Here is a 13,007-nt window from a genome sequence, read left to right on the forward strand (position 1 = left end):
TTTAAAGATTTTATTTATTTATTTGACAGACAGAGATCACAAGCAGGTAGAGAGGCAGGCAGAGAGAGAGAGGAGGAGGAAGCAGGCTCCCTGCTGAGCAGAGAGCCCGATGTGGGACTCGATCCCAGGACCCTGAGATCATGACCTGAGCCGAAGGCAGAGGCTTAACCCTCTGAGCCACCCAGGGGCCCCCAAGTGAAAACTTTTCAATGGACAAGGCTGGAAGATACTACATCTATAAGATATCAAAAGGAACAGAACAGGTAGTGGAAGACATCAAACTTGTGTGATAAATGAAAAAATGGAAAGAGAAGAATACAATCAATTCTGTGATAACCTTACTAAAGACACATAACCTAAATCTGATCACAAAAATCATCACATAAATCCAAACTGGGGGACACTGAACAAAATATTTTGACTTCTAATCATTTTTTTTTTTTTTAAGATTTATTTATTTGTCAGAGAGAGAGCGAGCGAGAGCGAGCACAGGCAGACACAGTGGAAGGCAGAGTCAGAGGGAGAAGCAGGCTCCCTGCGGAGCAAGGAGCCCGATGTGGGACTCGATCCCAGGACGCTGGGATCATGACCTGAGCCGAAGGCAGCTGCTTAACCAACTGAGCCACCCAGGCGTCCCTTAACTTATAATCTTTAAACATATTTAAAACATGAAAATCAAGGAAAAGACTGAGGAATTGTTTTAGATCCAAGGAAAATCAAGAGAAATGCAATAAATGAAACCTGTTATTCCAGACAGAATCTTCTGCTATAGAAACTGGTCAATCGGAATAGGGTTTAAGTATTATATATAATAATAGTACATAAATGTATGAATTATTTTTTTATTAAATGGCTATACTTTATGGTTGTGAAGAATATAATAGTCTGGCAGAAAAACACATATGAAAATATTTGGGGGTGATAGGACATCACCAATTTATTTTCAAATGATTCAGGAAAAAAAATGTCTTCATAATGTACTTATGGTGTTTAAGATTGTGTCAAAATTTTAAAAAGAATGAAAAGCTGAAAGACAGGAAAAGATGAAGAAAAAAGATCAACAGACTTTTACCAGAAAATCAAATTCTTTGTAAAAAGAAATCAGGGGAAGGGAGGGGGAAAAAAAATCAAATAGTGATTCTAGAACTGAAAAATAAGCAAATTAAATTGGTGGGTTTAACAACAGATAAGGTTCAGCAGAAGAGAGAATTAATGAATTAGAAGAATGGTTAATAGAAAATATCTAGAAGGAAGCACTGAGAGAAAAAAGGATGGAAAATACAAAAAGGAACATAAAAAGGAACTTAGTGATGAGATCTGATAGATTTTATAGAGTTCCAGGAGAGGAGAGAGAATGGAAAAGAAATAAAACCCAAACAGGTAACAGTTGAATAAATTCCAAAATTTGTGAAAAACATCAAGCAATTTGTTATGGGGTGTGACCCTGCAGAGTCATAGGTCCAAGTCCTAACCCTATATACCTCAGAATGTGACAAGGTTTTACAGAGGTAATCAAGTTAAAATGAGGTCATTAGGGTGGGCCCTGGGCCAAAATGACTGGTATCCTTAGAGAAAGGGGAAATCTGGACACAGACACACACAGAGAAAAGACAATGTGGAGATACTGAAAATGGCCACCACAAGTCAAACTATGAAGCCAGAAACAGAACCTTCCCTCACAACCCTCAGAAAGAATAAAGCATGCAGGGATGCCTGGGAGGCTCAGTCAGTTAGGTATCTGACTTCAGCTCAGTCATAGTCTTGAGGTCCTGGGACTGAGCCCCACATTGAGCTCCTAGCTCAGCAGGAAATCTGCTTGTCCCTCTCCCTCTGCCCCTCCCCCAACTCATGCATGTCCTCTCTCTCTTTCTCAAATAAATAAAATCTTTAAAAAAGTCAACCATGCTATCAATTTGATCTCAGACTTCTGGCTTCTAGAATTATGAGGGAGACAACAAATTAATGTTTAAACCACCCAGTCTGAGAAACTTTGTTACAGCAGCCCCAGTAAACTAATACATCATTGATTCAAAAAGTTCTACAAACCCCAAACCAGATATGAAGAAGATTAGACACATCGCTGTGTAACTACAAGCACACCAGCTCAGCAGAAGAAAGAATTATTTGAACTTGAAGATTAGTAAGTATAAATTAGCCAAAAATTAGTCCAAAGGGAAAAAAGAATGAATAAACCAGCAGAAATCTAAGACCACATGGGATATGTAACTAAAATCCTCAAAGGAGAAGAGAGAGAATGGAAGAGAAGAAATATTTTAAAAGATAATGGTAAATATTTCCCAAAATTAATTAAAGATACCAGACCATAGATCCAAAATGCTCAGTGAACCCCCAAGCAGGGTAACTACAAAGAATACATCTAGGCACAGTTAACTTCTCATTATAAGGGAAGCCAGACAGATTGACACTTTTTAGGTAATAAAAGAAAAAAAATTTTTTAAGATTTTATTTAGTTATTTGACACAGAGAGACAGAGAGCGAGTGAGCACACAAGCAGGAGGAGAGAGTCCCAGGCAGAGGGAGAGGGAGAACCAGGCTCCCCAATGAGCAGGAAGCCTGATACAGGACTTAATCCTAGGACCCTGGGATCATACCTGGGCTGAAAGCGGACCCTTAGCTGACTAAGCCACCCACCCATTCTCCATCCTGTTCCCCTGATTCTAAAATGCAAACCTGATCATATCATTAGCAAAATTAAAATCCTACAACTGCTTCCCACTGCTTTCAGGGTAAAATTCCAAGACCAATTCTAGCGAACACACACCTTCCAGCTCCTTGTTCCTAAGTAACACTCCAGTTCTATTTACCACCTTCCACATACATGCCCAGCAATGAGAAATTATTTTCAGGTCCACCAATTTTGCCATCCTCATGTTTGCATGCTTTCAACTATGCTCTTCAGAGAATATGGGCTTTTCATTTAGCTAATTACTGCAATTTCAGAGTTTAGGTCCTTTGAGAGATTTTTCTCTGTACCTTCCATCCCCACTCCAAAATTAACTAAAGCACCTATTCAATCCATTCACATAGCATCCTCTATTATAGCACGCGTCATATGGAACTTCAATTATGTGTACTCAACAAATGCTTGCTGAATAAACCTCTCCCAGCCATTTGTTGAAGATCCTCTAAAGTAGACTAAATGATTTCTTACATAAGATCACAGGTCAGTATTAAAAAATTATTAAATGGTCCTTTGGGTCAAAATGGTGAGCAGACCACTCCTATTCACTGTCTCTCCCTCCTGGGACTCCTATAAAGTGAATAGTTAACAACAACAACAAACAAACAAAGGTATAAACAATTAACCAGAAGTATACCTGGAAAAAACATTTCTACAAAATTTAGAAGACAAAAAAAGAATAAAAGAGTACTAAAGAAGGGATAAGGCAGGGCCCCTGGGTGGCTCAGTGGGTTAAGCCGCTGCCTTCCGCTCAGGTCATGATCTCAGGGTCCTGGGATCGAGTCCCGCATTGGGCTCTCTGCTCAGCAGGGAGCCTGCTTCCTCCTCTCTCTCTGCCTGCCTCTCTGTCTACTTGTGATCTCTCTCTGTCAAATAAATAAATAAAATCTTTAAAAAAAAAAAAAAAAGAAGAAGGGATAAGGCAGTGGGGGAAAAAATGAGGTTAGGGCTATGCAGAAGGGGAGAAGTATCTTGGAAAGGAGTTGATCGCTGATCTGACTCGCAGAAACCCTGAGCAGTTTTCATCTAGGGCATGATGACTACAGAAGGGTAGAAGAGTAAGTAGAGAGAGGGTTTAAAATCAATATAATTAATTAAAAGTGTGACTAGCAAACACTCAACACCACCTGCCTTGCAATCTCCATACTTGGTAGCTAAGGTACTATTCCTTGGGCAAAAAAATATGACTTCTCTAAAAAGTTAAAATATTTTGGAAAAGACTCCAGCCTTCTAACACTTAGCACTCCTCCTGCCTTGAACAGCCAGTTCCTCACCTACATAGACTTTACCAATCCTGAGAGTAAATAATCCCTATCTACGTACCAGGAATGTCTCAATTTTTTCATACCTCATTCCTAAATATGAATGGACAGAGATACCAACTGATTTTTGATGAAAGCCTTTTCATAAGAGAAAGACCAAGAAAACTAGAGAGGAAAAAAAACTCAAGATCTTTCAGAAAGCAGAACAAAAAGATCAAGATTGAGAAAATATGAGAAAATAGGAGAGAAAGAAATTATTCCACAACTGAAGAACACCAATCTTTAGACTGAAAGAGCCCTCCAAGTAACCCATTTTACATCATTGTAAAAATTACAGGACATTATGGATGAAGTCTATAAAGGCTCCCAGGCAGGAAAAAAAAAAAGTTCCTACAAATGATCTTGCAAAGACTTCATCTCAAAAACACTAAAGACAAGAAGTACTGCCTTTTAAGCTGTAAGGGAAAATGATTTTCAACAAGACAAACTATGAAAGTAAATGTGAAAACAGTATAAAGATATTTTGAGATCTAAGGACTCAGAAAATTCACCTCTCATAAGCCCCCTATTTTTGGAAATTAACCAAGGATATATTCCACCAAAACATGAGCGAAAACCAAAAAAAGAAGATAAAGAAATCTGTAAAACAGAGTGCTCAATTCAGAGTATCAGTAAAAGGTAGTCCTAGAATGAGATCCAGACATTTCAAACTGGAGCAGGAGATTGAAAGTTCAGCTAGGGAGGTTTCTGGGGAAAATGTGATTTCAGATATTTGACATGATAGAGAATTTACAAAGTAAAAAAAAAAAAAAAAAAAGGCTATGAGAAAGCAAACAATCCAAAAAAATTTTAGGAAAAAAACAAAAAGTCTCTAATATTACCATACCTACTAGGACCACATGGTGAACAATGTTTACAGAGCTTTACTATAATCTTTGTTTATTAACTTTCAACTTTTAGAGTAAGGAAGTAACATTTAATTGATTACAGAGTAGAATATAAATATTCTCCACCTTGACAAAGTGAAAGTACAGTTTACTGAAGATGGGAAACTGAAGGGATAAATGAGAACTAATGGGAAAGGAGAGGGATATTAATAACCTCATTCTACATAGTGAAGAGTCTAGAGTTAGTGGTCAAAAAATATTGAATACAGTACTACCATGTATGAAGATGATCAACAGATTTAAAACAGTTAAATAATGCTTTGGAAGAAGGAGAAAGGGAGTGGAGTATAAGTTAAATCCTCATATGTCATACCAAGAAGTTAGTAGATATTTTTTAAATAGGATAAATCAAGAAGGAACAATATGGGCGCCTAGGTGGCTCGGTGGGTTAAGCTGCTGCCTTCGGCTCAGGTCATGATCTCAGGGTCCTTGGATTAAGCCCTGCATTGGGCTCTCTGCTCAGCAGGGAGCCTGCTTCCCTTCCTCTCCCTCTGCCTACTTGTGATCTCTGTCTGTCAAATAAATAAGTAAAATCTTAAAAAAAAAAAAAAAAGAAGGAACAATATAAGCATATTATTCAGAAAACATGGAAGGCAAAAGCCAAAAAAAAAAAAAGAATGAGTTAAAAGGGATTGCGTCTAGGAAGTGGGACTGGTAGAATCTACTGTCATCTACTTTTATGACTGTACACAGAGATTAAAGCTATTAAAAAAAAAAAAAATTCAAGGCACCTGGGCAGCTCAGTCACATAAGTGTCCTGCTTAAGATTCTCTCTCTCTCTCTCTCTCTTTTTCTTCCCCTGCCCCCCGACCCAGTTTCTCCTCTATAAAAATAAACAAATAAATAAAAATATAAAAACTTCAGTATAACACAGGCAGTTTCTTTCAGAGGCCACTAGGAATAGAATTTTCATAACAGAATGTTTCCATCTAGTTTTCTGGTAAAATAATAAAGTATGTATACTTCTGCCCAATTTTTAAATCCTGTAACAGTAACTAGGCACATGCCCTTTGAAATGCTAAGACATAAAGCTTTAGTGAAGCTTAATGGTCAGGGTTATCTGTGAGCTTTAGTGTCAAAAAAAGCCAGGTCTTAATTTAGACTCCTCCACTTGCTGGCTCTATTAACTTATACAAGGCTACTGACCTTCTTCAAAACTAATTTCTTCATCCATGCACTGGAGATAATAATGTTTACCCTCATAGAGTTAGAGAACTCATATAAACAATCACTGATTTACATTAAGCAATCAATATAAGACAGCTTTAATTATTACTTACATTGGCCACCACTTTCACTTCTTTGTACTGTGCTTCATAGAAAATTCCAGCATTTTCTAGTGCTTCTGTTAGTGAGGGCCCATTTTTCACCTGCTTATCTAATCCATTCACAAATTCCTCCAGTTTGGAACTTGCCTCTTCAAATTCTTTGGAGAACTTCTTTCCACCTGTCTTATCTAAAATAACAGAAGGACTCAATTTAGGATAAAACAGAAAATATAAAAAATTCAAATCTTTTGAGGAAAACCCCTTTTACATAATCTGTGAAACTGTTCTTGCTGCCTTAGTCTCAGTATCACCTTAAAGGAGAGTCTCCCAAGTCACAAAATCCACAAAACAGATTCATGTGAATGTACTAGAATGTAGTCAAGAGTGTATCATGAGGACACCTATAATTAAAGTAAACAAAAGAAAGTTCAACTAAAAGAAACTGTTGATTGCTTCTCTTCACAAACTGGATGCTGGATGCTGAGCTGCTAATTAGAAGTAACATGATGAGGCTCAATTTTGTTCACTTAGATTCACTACAGAATGTGAGAAAATGGAGGTTCAGAAAAGTAAATTGACCTCTGTATGTATCATATGAAAAATTCTTCTTTCTTATCTGAAGAAGATCCCTGATAAGAGTACAAACCATGAATTGTTTTCTTCAGCAACTGTGATGTTACAAACTGTTACTTACTCTTCTTCTTTTTTTTTTTTTAAATATTTTACTTATTTACTTGAGAGAGAGACAGTGAGAGAGAGCATGAGTGAGGAGAAGGTCAGAGGGAGAAGCAGACTGCCCGTGGGGCTGGGAGCCTGATGCGGGACTCGATCCTGGGACTCTGGGATCATGACCTGAGCCGAAGGCAGTCGTCCAGCCAACTGAGCCACCCAGGCATCCCGTTACTTATTCTTCTAACTATACATCTTTCCCAGTGACTACTGCTTCAGATATGGGTACAAATTTTGGCTTTGCTAAAATTTTTATCAGCTGTGTAACTTGCTTGGTAAGCTACTCATCTCCTTATGAAGTCTCAATTTCTCATGTACAAAATGCAGGTTTTAATTTTTTTTATTTTTATTTTTTTTTTAAAGATTCTATTTATTTATTTGACAGACAGAGATCACAAGTAGGCAGAGAGGCAAGCAGAGAGAGAGGGGAAAGCAGGCTCTCTGCTGAGCAGAGAGCCCGATGCAGGGTTTGATCCCAGGACCCTAAGATCATGACCGGAGCTGAAGGCAGAGGCTTTAACCCACTGAGCCACACAGACGCCCCCAAATGCAGGTTTTTAATAAGCTGGGTTGTTGTGAGGATTAAATTAGGTAACAATGGTTAAATTTAAAGTACAGTGCAAAAACAAAGCAGGTGCCCAAATGAATAGCTGATTGCCATTTATTCATGATTTCAAAAATATTTATCAAATGCCTATTATGTAGCAGGCATTGCTCTAGGTGCTAGAATACAACAATAAACAAATAAGGATAATTTCTACCTTCATGAGATTTACATTCTAACAATTTATTAACATAATTATTATTTTTAATTTATAATCTAAGGAAAAGAGAGCAACTAACTAGATTTTATGGGGCATTACAGTGACCTTATTAAAGAACATACCCAAACCACATTATCACACATGTGAAATACATTGTCTATATATATCCCAATATATCAAGAAAGCACTAGAAATGAGGAAAAGGACAGAATTTGTTTTAATTACATTTTAGATCTTTTAATTATTTTTTTTCCTCCTTCATTGAGATACAATCAACATATAACACTGTATAAGTTTAAGATATGCAATGTGAAAGACAAGAATTTACTTACGAAACTTTTTTCCTAAGATTTTATTTATTTACTTGACAGAGAGACAGACAGACACAGCGAGAGAGGGAACACAAGCAGGCAGAGTGGGAGAGGGAGAAGCAGGCTTCCCACCAAGCGGGGAGCCCTATGTGGGGCTTGATCCCAGTACCCTGGGATCATGACCTGAGCCAAAAGCGCCCCAGAGAACCTTAGGTTTTAGAAAGCAGTTGTGGCACTTCTGGTCTTCCAAGTGGTGATTTCATGGGGTGCCTGGGTGGTTCAGTCATTCCGTCTCTCTCTCTCTCTCTTTTTTTTTTTGTATTACGTCTCTTGCTGTCTCTCACTCTCTCTCTGTCAAATACATAAATAGGGGCGCTGGGTGGCTCAGTGGGTTAAGCCGCTGCCTTCGGCTCAGGTCATGATCCCAGAGTCCTGGGATCGAGTCCCGCATCGGACTCTCTGCTCAGCGGGGAGCCTGCTTCCTCCTCTCTCTCTCTGCCTGTCTCTCTGCCTACACGTAATCTCTCTCTGTCAAATAAATAAATAAAATCTTAAAAAAAAAATACATAAATAAAATATTTAAAAATAAATAAATAAATAGATAGATAGATAAATAAATAAATAAAAATAAAACCTAAGGTTCTCTTCATGAAGCCAGTCTGATGACTTAAAAATGACGGACCTGGGAAGAAAATCTGAGTTACTCTATTTAAAAAGAAGTATTACCTTTTAAACATTTCAGAGTTTCTGTGCTGCACACATCCACTCTCATGGTTGACAGCTGTTTTTCCTTCAATTCTATCTGATCTTCTGAGCGCTTGTACAGCAAAAGCTCTTCAATGAGGGCCTGAGACTGAACACAGACCAGAGTCACATTTTATTTATGAAATCATTCACTTACTCTCCCTTCCCCCATTAACATAAAACATGTCTAAAATCTAATAACACTAATAAGAAAGAAACCCTTTGCAATTCTTTATAATCGGGGATATAACTATCAATTTTTATGCCAAAACTGTACTTTTAGTTACATACTTTAAAATGTCCTTTCCTTATTTAGTCAAAGCTAATTAAACATATAGGTTAAGACTAAGACAAAGGTCCACTTATTCTTTAAATTTTAATTAGATGAATATAATCTTATTACGTTAACAGTAAGCAAATTCTAATTTAGTAGAGCTTCACAGTAGAATGAACCCCTTGTTGGGGGGTAGGTTTCAATACGGAACTTGGCTGGTAATAGATATTCTGGAAGAAGGTTAATTCTCCCATTAGGGGAACATATAAAACTCCAAGTAATCTGATCCCAACCTGGATTCTTTTAGAACCGTTTAAATTTGTTCAAAATATAATTTATATACAACTGAATAAAAAAATATATATATAAATAAATAAATAAAAATAAAATAAAAATAAATAAAATCTTAAAATAAAAAATAATAAAAATAAATCTTACTGGACTATATACGGAGAACTGTAGCAAAAGGGGTGAATAAAGCTTTGGCATATTAAACTTATTCTATCTAGAACTTACTCGAAATTCTGCAACTATCTTAGACTTGAGAGCAGCTTTTGGATTCGTGGATGCTGTTGAATTAAACAAAAGGTCATTAAGAATAGAGACACAAAAAGTCAATTAACATTCAGGCAATTTTTCAGCATTATAGTTAAGGGTTTACACTTTGAACATATGTCAAATATGCACATTTAAAGAATAATATAATTCTTAGAACAAATATTCCTGGAATATGAAATTTAAACACTCCCAAGTGTGGCCAATATAAAAATATACTATTTAGATAGGTCTAACCTACTTACCTCCAACAGACCCTTTAAGTCATAAAGTCCTAGAATTACTGATTTGGAGATACTGAGATACATGGAGTACCTTTTTTGTCTGAGTTTAAGAGGATCTCAATACCTCAACTTAAGAGTGTTCAGAAGTAGGACATCCAATTAATCCTGAGCACTGGCTGAAGAAAATTACTGATAAACATCAACTCTATTCCTATGATTTAGCTCTGGATTTCTTTTTCTGCTGACTCAATTCACAGCAAAAAGAGGGAGGAAAAGTTCTAAGTACATTACCACTGTGGTTCAACTTTGGCTGAAATGATGACTCTTGCTGTTCCTACGCAAGCAACTTATGACCAAAAGGATGTCAGAGGACTCCCTTAATCATGATGGATATCACACGCTTGCTGGAGTAAAACCATCCCAAGTATCTTGTTTTACCTCCCAATTCTTACTGTCTTCTACCTTGTTCCCTCCACACCTTCAAGTCTTTCTCAACATTCCTGAGTTTGGCCCATAGCAGCCTATCACATGCAGTATACCACTCCCTTGATCTCATGCTGGGTAAACATGATAAACATAAAAGGAGCTCCTGTTAAGAGAATGAGCTTCTGGCCAGGATTTGAGGCCCATGTCTAATCTGGCAGAGTGCATCCCCAAATCGAAGTATTTCATGGCTCCCAAAGAAATGCTTCTTAATGCCTAGTCTCCTCTTCAGCTCTGTTGTTTAATGTCAGCTGCCTCTGATTTCTTATATCTTTCAACCTAAGAGTTAGCCTGGGCACTATCAAGCATTTTTTTTTTCTTCTTTCACTCCCCCAACTACTCTTGAATCTTCACTCATTTAAACCCTTTTTCTGCATTTCCTTTGTTTAAAAGTAGGGTTTTTTTGTTTGGTTTTGTTTTTGTTTTTTTAAAGAAGTAACTCCAGGATGGCTTGTTTAGTTTAAGTCACTGGGTGACTCCCAGGCCTGGAAAACACAGGCTTCCCCATGGTTTATGCCAGGTACGATGTCAAATGGTCTACATTTTCTTCTGCTCCAAAAACAGGAGGTAATTTTATATTAGTTGAGATTTTGTTCCTTACTTTGTGATTTCTTCCACTGCTTATTCGGTTGTTTGTTCAGATTTTCTTTCAGCTGCTTCTGAGTTTTGAAAGTGGTACCTGGAAAACATTTCAGTTTTTGCAATCTGGCATTATGGGAAGCTGTTCTGTCTGTCCACTTCAGTGTCAAAGTTGTAGCATTTGAAAAAAGGCAATCCGAGACTTTGTGTTGTTTCTTTCTCTCTTTCTCTTTCATTTTTATAAAAAAATAAAAACACCCACCAGATCTAAGAAGCTGTCAAATAAACATGATTTCGATAATCAATAAAATTATCAATTTTAAGAACAAGGAAAGAAGCTTAAAAATACCAGTTAACACATTCAAATGAAGAATTTAACGGCTTCTTAGAAGATGCTGTTTTTAAAGCAAATTTCTAGTCAAATAATGGTCATGGTATCAGATATCATCACCAACTTTCATTTAATGACTCAACTGCATGCATCTAATACATAAGAAATAAATAACTTTTAAAAAACAGGTACACAACTAACTGCAAATCTAAATCAAAATAAAGACTAAAGAATCCCAACATATGCTTAATATCAAATAATTTATTAGAAACTGAAACCCCATTAAAAAATTATCCAACTGTAAGAGGATAGGGCAGTTAATTATTAAACATACAAAAAAAAAAAACAAAGGCAGGAAAATAATCAGATAGCCATTATCACTTAATATGCTTGACTTTCTCTAGTCAATATGACAAAATCCAACCCTCTCCAAACCAATTCTATTTAAATTTTAATTCAGATTTTTACAACCTTAAAATTCAGGTTTTTAACCCAGACTTTTAAAAGTATTTAATTTTAAATAAATAGGACTCAATTCAGGACTTTATTTTTCATTATTAAGCAATAGGACCAGATCTATAAAATATCTCTAATTTTAAAGACTCAAGGACTCAATTTTTTCTTTTAGGAGAAAAAACACACTTACTCAAAGCTTCTCTCAATGCCATAATCATTTCTTCTGGGTATACATTTCTATCTTCCCAGATTTTGAAGATTCGTTCTATAGACTTAGAGACAGATGGATCCCTGAAGACAAAGAAAAAGTGACACAGACATATAAAAATGTTAATTTATATCTCAAACTAGAAATCTGAAAATAAAGTAAAAAAAATTATTTTCCAAATGTCTTCTGACGTTCGACATTTTTTTCTACAGTGTCTAATAGGACTAAAATTTTTTTTCTTTTAATATGACTGAAACCTTAAATGCTACTTAAAAAATTTTTTTTAAAGATTTTACTTATTTATTTGACAGAAAATCAGGAGAGAGAGCAAGAGGAAGCACAAGCAGGGAAGCAGCAGAGGGAGAGGGAGAAGCTGGCTCCCTACCGAGCAAGGAGCCCAATGTGTGGCTCAATCCCAAGACTAAAGGATCATGACCTAAGCTGAAGGTAGACACTTTACCGACTGAGCCACCCAGACACCTCTTTAAAATTCTTTAAATTTTAAAAAATTGAAATGCATTTGAAACACTTTACTATTATTTTAACTGAAGTATAGTTAACACATTAAAATCTTAAATATTCTGAGGTGCCTGGGTGACTCAATCAGTTAAGCATCCAACTCTTGGTTTCAGCTTAGGTCATGATCTCAGGATTGTGAGATGGAGCCCTGTGTTGGGATTAGCATGGCGTCTGCTTGAGATGCTCTTCCTCTGCCCCTCCCCAGCTTGTGTACACATGTGTGCAAAAGTGCTCTCTCTCAAATAATGTAAATAAAATCTCTAAAAATCTTAAACATTCTTATTCAATACTTTTTTAAAAAAAGACTTTATTATTTTAAAAAATATTTTATTTACTTATTTGACAGACAGAGATCACAAGTAGGCAGAGAGGCAGGCAGGCAGAGAGAGAGGGAGAAGTAGGCTCCCTGCTGAGCAGAGAGCCCGATGCAGGGCTCGATCCTAGGACCTTGGGATCATGACCTGAGCCGAAGGCAGAGATTTTACCCAGTCAGCCACCCAAGCGCCCCTATTCAATACTTTTTATCAATGACATATATGAGGCTATGACAGCATACTGAGCTTTCTGATGTATATGAAGTTATGAGGGTTAGTCAGTGTGTTCATTGATACAGCTGACATCTCATAAGGTAAAGGAAGTTAAATAAAATGAA

The 13,007-nt window shown here is 36.6% G+C and overlaps 1 protein-coding gene across 6 annotated transcripts in view; it reads right to left on the minus strand.

The window, feature by feature from the left end:
- The window catches only part of RPRD2 (regulation of nuclear pre-mRNA domain containing 2), a 103,476-nt gene that overhangs the window by 19,331 nt on the left and 71,138 nt on the right, over positions 1–13,007 (minus strand). For 3 of the 6 annotated variants that reach the window (XM_082685907.1, XM_082685911.1, XM_082685909.1), the window contains exons 3-7: positions 11,819–11,919; positions 10,864–10,941; positions 9,517–9,569; positions 8,709–8,835; positions 6,191–6,366 (exon numbers count right to left, since the gene is read on the minus strand). In XM_082685907.1, the coding sequence (XP_082542033.1) occupies positions 6,191–6,366; positions 8,709–8,835; positions 9,517–9,569; positions 10,864–10,941; positions 11,819–11,919 (535 nt within the window). The remainder of the gene's footprint in view (positions 1–6,190; positions 6,367–8,708; positions 8,836–9,516; positions 9,570–10,863; positions 10,942–11,818; positions 11,920–13,007) is intronic. The other 3 variants (XM_082685912.1, XM_082685910.1, XM_082685908.1) reach the window with 1 other exon arrangement.

The sequence above is a fragment of the Mustela nivalis genome (assembly GCF_964662115.1).
Source record: "Mustela nivalis genome assembly, chromosome: 10".
Taxonomy (NCBI): domain Eukaryota; kingdom Metazoa; phylum Chordata; class Mammalia; order Carnivora; family Mustelidae; genus Mustela; species Mustela nivalis.